Source organism: Carassius auratus, chromosome 47 (genome assembly GCF_003368295.1).
Source record: "Carassius auratus strain Wakin chromosome 47, ASM336829v1, whole genome shotgun sequence".
NCBI lineage: Eukaryota > Metazoa > Chordata > Actinopteri > Cypriniformes > Cyprinidae > Carassius > Carassius auratus.
Window position 1 is genome coordinate 6811916 of NC_039289.1, and position 6889 is coordinate 6818804.

General features: G+C 37.6%; 1 protein-coding gene across 2 annotated transcripts in view; it reads right to left on the reverse strand.

The window, feature by feature from the left end:
* LOC113064942 (single-stranded DNA-binding protein 3-like) overlaps window positions 1–6072 on the reverse strand; it is a 60628-nt gene extending 54556 nt beyond the window's left edge. Inside the window, exon 1 of one of the 2 annotated variants that reach the window (XM_026235961.1) lies at window positions 5878–6072. In XM_026235961.1, coding sequence (XP_026091746.1) covers window positions 5878–5933 — 56 coding nt within the window. In that variant the 5' untranslated portion in view covers window positions 5934–6072. The remainder of the gene's footprint in view (window positions 1–5877) is intronic. The other variant, XM_026235963.1, reaches the window with a different exon arrangement.
* Between the last annotated feature and the right edge of the window lie 817 nt (window positions 6073–6889).

The window sequence follows — 6889 nt, forward strand, 5'->3', positions numbered from 1 at the left end:
TTGTTTACTACAAGAGCACTCTACGATTTTGTTGGCTGCCACTTAAAATGCTCAAGCTTTTAGGAACGATAACTCTTTTTGGGTCCACACCACCATTGATAACATTCTGTTTATTATAAGCATGCACTGTTGTTTTGTTAAATTCTTAAAACAATAACAAGAACGATGACTCTATTAGCATCTACATCAACAGACAATAACACTGTTTATTAGAAGTGCACACTGCAGTTTTGTCGGCTGCCACTTTTAATGCTCAAGCGTTTTAAGAACCATAACTATAACGAAAAACTATGTTAGCGGCCACACCAAAAGATGCTTAGATTCTGTTTATTATAAGCATGCACTGCAGTTTTGTCACTTGCTGCATTAAATTTGAGATTTTTTTAAAATGATAAAGAGCGATAACAATAATAGTAACTATATTGACATCAACAGTCAGTATTGTTTACACAGCATTTTTGATGTCCAATGTTAAGTAGGGATGCACCAGTTGACCGGCCATAAATCGGAACCGGATGATTTTTGCTTAAAATACGCGATCGGCAATCAGCCGGTTTTTGCTCTTTTTTTCGACCGATTTTTCAGGAAGTGCCCCACGTACACAGACTACATTGTAATCATTCACTATGCCATTTGTGTGGAAGTATTTCGAAATCTGTGCACAGGACATGGGCAGCCGTTCAGTACTGGAAGTGCAGAGATACACATTTGAGGAAGAGGCACAGACAGCAGGAAGCGAACAGCGGACTGCAAAAAATAAGAGTCCCTTTCCTGCTCACTGAAGCTACGAGAGTGTATCTGTACCTGTCCGCGCCCTGCACAAGCGGAGACAGTGAAGAATGTTCAGCTCAACTTCTCACGTGTTGGATTTTTTTATAAAGTAGAACTTGCATACATGTTTGAAAAACCAGAAGTAAATGTCAGTTCTGTATAGATGTTTATTTTTTATTTTACCTTAAAGTTATATCGACTGAGTTTGATTTTAAAATCACCTGCTGTAGCACACTGAAAAAAAAGTGTTTTATTCATCCAATTAAAATTTTTTAGGTTAGTGATTCACATCTATATTTTTTTAACTTGAGACAATAGTTATTTATTTTTCACTTTGGAATAATATTTATATAGCATACTTTTATTTAGTTTCACTGGCAAAGACCTTGTTTTAAATTTAAAACTAAATACTGAATGCTGATTAATAAACCTCTTATCGAATGTGTGTTAATTTGTGTTGTTTGGACTGTAGAACTATGCAGTTATTGCCTTTAATTTTACATGGTTACATTTAATATTTTAATTTAAGGCCAGTTCTATGTAGTTTCAACCCAATTCAAAAACAAAAGCTAAATGCTGATGTCTGTACCATCTATGTTTGTACTGAATGTAGGCTACTTACTGTGCAGTTACTGCCATTAATTTCAGATGGCCTATTAAATACCAAATAAACATCTTGTTTATGCACACTTTCCTTCTTTCTTGTTTGTAGCTTAAAGATAATTTTTTTTAAAAATCGGAAATCGGTATCGGAATCGGTCAATTTGCTTGTAAAAGAAATCGGTATCGGAATCGCCCATGAAAAATCATGATCGTGCATCCCTAATGTTAAGAATGATAATTATAACGATAGCTAAATTAGCATCAACACCAACAGATGTCTTGTTTATTATATGCTCACTACAGTTTTGTTTTCTGCCATATTAAATGCTCAAGCTTTTCATTGTATTTATCGTTCATCAGCTAAAAAAATGTTTATCTGAAAGTGATTCTAGCAACATTGTTCTGCAATGCCATTATTGTTATAGTTGTAGTGTGAACTTCTCTTTTCTCATAGAATTGGAATGATTTTGAAAACTTTATCATTCCTGCGATAGTTCTCATCTTGGTGTGAATGGGCCTTAAGGCTAGTCAACAATTTTTTATGTACCCAATTGGTCAATGTCAATGATACAGTTCACATCTGTTGGTTTGTTGAAAACCTGACCTCTAGACGCAGTTCATATGAACCCAACTTGCGTTGAGAGGGATCAAACGGAGATTCCCACGAGTGGCCAGATGAAATTTTCATCGTAAGCTCTGGATGATCTGAGGAGCTTCTGCAGGTTGATGATGGGTTCCTGCTCTAGACCTGATGCATTATTGAGAAGGACTTCACCTACAATGGGCTTCAGGGAACACTTTTTGTCATACTGACAGAGGAACATATCTGTATTTCAACTAATAGTGAGACCGCAGGAGGAAAAGGATCAACAGGCTGAGATGCTCGGTGTGCGCTCGACTAATCCTCATGCAATACAACAGCTAGGGGTGCAATAAGGCGGCAGACCTATTGACTTAATATTTAGATTAATGACTCTGTAAGACCAGTCGAGGGATATCGTTTTCACACGCCTGCTTCTGAGAGCCGCTTAGCAGGGATAATTTAGACCTTGACAGAGGCATACGGACGGCAGCGTGGATGTCAATAGGCCGATGATGGACAAGAATATCTGACGAGGTTCTGCTTTTGCTCTGCCATTCAGGCATGGCGGCTGACTGTGTGTCCAGTCACATCATGATGAGATCTCCTGACTTAACCTGAGAATACATCTTGACATCTCGCCCGAGGCTCCCAGTCAAGACTCCGTTTATGCATAAAAAAAGGCAGAGCCAAGTTTAGCTAGCTTAAGCGCAGACAGTTAACAAATGAACTTTGCTGTCTCCATTCAATAATTTAACTGCAGGGTCTCGTGTGAAGACGAACAGCATGTGAGGAGAGCTGAAAAGGTGGTAGAGGAGAAGTTTTAAGGCATATTATGCATCATAGGAGCTTTAGTTTTGCTTCAGGACCCAAATTTCACAAAAGCCACTCAGAAATCTATATATGCGTAGTCTGGGTCATATTTTCTTTTTCCTGGAGTAGTTTTTTGAGAATGATTGCACACTGTAAAAAAAAATTTGACTTTCCAAAATTAGAAATAAAACAAAGATTATTAATGTATGTTTTACAAGAATTCACAATTTCAGTCTTTATACATCAACATTTCCTATTTAAGTCAGTGTTAATTGCCAAATTATTTGTTATTAATTAGGCTGTTATTAATTGCTTCTACACTATTTTATTTTCAGTAAATGTCAAGCAAACCATCCATGCTAACATTTGCAAAACTGCTAAATTATTGGGATGCAATGATTAAAAAAATTGTGCTGTTCTTAATAAGCTAAAAACAATTTCTATTGGGTTAGGGTTACTGCTGTTTTCTAAAAATTGCAATTAACAATGTTATTAAATCACAAATTATTACTGATTTTGAAAATTAACATTACATGACTGCTAGACGAAAAACAGTAAAAAAAATGTAAATAAATATACAATCTGCAGATAACAATAAAAAAAATGGCACATATAGAATTATTTTAAAGTGCATTCCTGCAGTTTTGAGCAAATATTCTGTTGAAATTAATAATTTAACCAGAAATATATCAGAAGAAAAAACTATTCCAACAAACTATATATAAAATAAGTGCAACATGGGCAAACTGAGTGACACAACAGACGTTTATATCAATAAATGATTTGCAAACCAATCACAAGTGGCCTGCCATTCCACTGACATCATGAAAAGTGCTGTCATAATATTGTTGGTGTGGCCTTGTTCCATATCCTTGTACTTTTTTAACCCAATTTAGCTGATCTTTCATTCATAATAACCAAAGATTGACAGAAGAATTCAGCAAAGCAATAGTGCTAAATAAAAAATGTTGATAAACTTTCATGAAGCAATCCATCTCAATTATTCCGATGAAAGCGGAGCGAACGCTCTTTTAGAAAAGATTTCCAAACACGCGCGCACAAAACAGACATTTCCGCGTTACAACTGAGAGCGATCATTAAATATGCCCCTAAATAATTACAGAGAACATCTCTCTTCAAAGTAAACTTAAAAAGCAATACATCCAGCTATACAAGGCGGAAAATTAATTGATTCTCATCCATGTCGGAGCACAACGTTTATCCAAAACAGAGCAAATCAGACTCTCTTCATAAGAACAACGTCCTGTTTCTGTGTGCATGCTTGATTCCCTTTATATGTGGCTGAAAACACCTCTATGAAGGAGGCTGAACCATCTGGATGAAATCAAAACCATGCATTTCAGACCTACTCGCTGCCTCTTAGACACACCAATAAACTCAGGGAAGCCGGAGAAGTGCTCAAGATGTTGGGGGAAAACAAGAGATGGAGATCTAGATCAGAATCGGTTTTCACTCCAAAAAAAAAAAAACACAGCGCAATTTCTTGTGGCATTCCAACTGATTTAGATCGAATCTGTGGATGCTAAACTCTGATGAACCGGAGCTTTGAAATCTATTCAGAACTAATCAAAAGTCAACAATGCTGCAATAAACTTGACAGAGTCCTCCCAAGTTCACTTTTAACAAACTTGCCAAGGACGCCAATGAATGATGTCTAACTTGGTGAGTGCATCCTAAACCTAAAAACCTAAATCAGCTGCTTAAGGTTAATGACACCTTTGCTTGACGATGGCGACAAATGTATTAATGTCCAGCAACAGAATAAAGCCTGTGTGGTCACAACACATCATCTCTAAATACAACACGTGAAACGGTAACCTGCGGTGTTAATGCGGTGCCCATGGCACCAACACATGAGGGGTCGTCTACATCCTTGAACAACCTGTGTTTGAGGATGTTAAGAGTCAAAATGACCATTTCAGTCCATTAATGGCAGTGTACACCTTGTTTTTGTGCAAACTGTTGACGTTGCAAACTTTTTGGAAGCTTTTTAAACAAAAACTACTCCATGACACTGAAATTTATACTTTCAAATTGGCAATCAAACATCTGAACGACGAAAATATCAAGTCTGAGAAACCTGGCCAATTGCACTTTCTTCCAGAACTTCCATACAAAAACACTCTTGGAAGCAATTTCTCTTGGATGCTGATCTCCTATACGACATATTAGCAGTCTTCTCATGCAGTTTAACTAGGACCATCAATATTTCCTAGCATTCTTCCTGCCAAAGTGTGTAACATCTCCACAATCATTTCAGACACTCCTATCATGGTCTCCAAGCCTGACACAGTAACCTTCGACCCCCATATGACAGATTTATGAATATTGCAGGTCACTTTATTACATTTAAGGGTTGTAAGGTGGTTTCAATGGCAACAGATTGTACACAGCAGTGGAAAGATCACATGGTGATGTACTACAATAAAATATTACAGTAAAAGTCAGCAAAACTAGTTCTCATAAAAAAAAAAAAACAACCGCTAACGTTACTTTGCGCTTCAACAAAACACAACATATTAAAATAATCGGGGGATACGTGTCGGGATAACTAAAATAACTTATTTATCAGTTAGCTTTGAAGCCAAAACGTGCAAATACACACGCGATGAGATACAAATAGTATTAAATAAGAAATAAACGAGCGCAAACAAACACGAATGGCGACTAAACACCTCCCCAACGTGAACAAAAACGTCCAAAAACGTCCAATAAAAATAAAAAAGACTCGGATGCGTTTATCCAGCAATGTAACTCTTACACAACAGATGCACGGCATGTAATGTTGATGCAAAAGACTCACAAGCTTAAAAACGAGAGATGCGAGCATGCAACATCCCTCAGACTGGATGCACTGGTTCAAGTGTTTACGTGCGCACCCAAACTTAAATAAAATCGAAATTGCACGGGCAACTCAACACATTAAAGTGCTACAACCGGCTATAAAGTTAGGAAGACTTCTGGACGATCACTCCAGAGCGACAGTTCGCACTAAATACACCTTTAAACATGAGCACGCGCAGTTTTAGAAAGTTGCGAGTCCGTAATAAGCAAAGCGCGACTGTTTTTAGCGCGCGCGATTCACTTACTTTTCTCTCGCTTGACTATCAGAAGGGACGACAGCTCCTTTACCTTTGGCGTACATGCTGGATTCTGTTTTAAGACTTTTACCCCACTCAACACCTGTCAAAGAAAGCAGCCAGGAAAACGCTCTATCTCCATAGCTACCCCCTTTAGTGTTTTCCCTCCCCCTCCTCCTCTCTCCGTTTTTTTTTACATCTCCAACATTGGCCACAAATCAGGCACAGTTTCTATTGGGGGGACTTGAAACAGGTCGCTGGTGATTTTTTTTCCTCCCCTCTCGCGCTGTTCCAGGAATGCGCTCTGCCTCCCGCCGCGTTGGGAACGGTGGGGGCCTCTTAAAGGGGAACGCACACTCTTCTAGTGTTTACTAGGCTCAAGGACTGATATGGAAAAGCAGCTCACATTGCCTCAGGCCTTCGTGTATGACTTTGAGGGTTTGAAAGTAGGAATTTACGCTTGTGTTCCGAGATCGGAAATCTGAGGCGTTTTATTGCCACATTTTTTGTGTATGTCCAGTCACCTAATTGAAGGTTTGTTTGATAATTTGAGATAAAATGCTGTTTGTAGTATTGCTGTCTGATATCCATTTTGTTGTTGATTTTGGATTGTGTAAGTGATCTACAAACTACACACCATATTTAAAGGAACATGACACCTTTTTATGAGCTGCAGCCAGTGCTGGGAAGTAAATGATTACATGTAATATTACATAATCAGATTCCAAAAATCACATACAATACTTGTAATTCGATTATGTTATGCTTTAAAAAGCTCATAATCAGAATGCAGTTAAATATTTTATGGATTACATGATTGCATATGAAGAGTTCGGATGCAAACGCCTCTAAGTTTTCATTTTTCTTTAAAAATTTTCTTTTAAAATTAGCTTTTTTTCTCAGGCTCCTATGTTTATATTGAGTTATTTCCCTTTAATGTCAATGAAAATAACTATTCTGGCTGGGAATTATAGACTACAGTCGTTACAATGCAACAGACTTTATAAAGGCCCTAGATCAC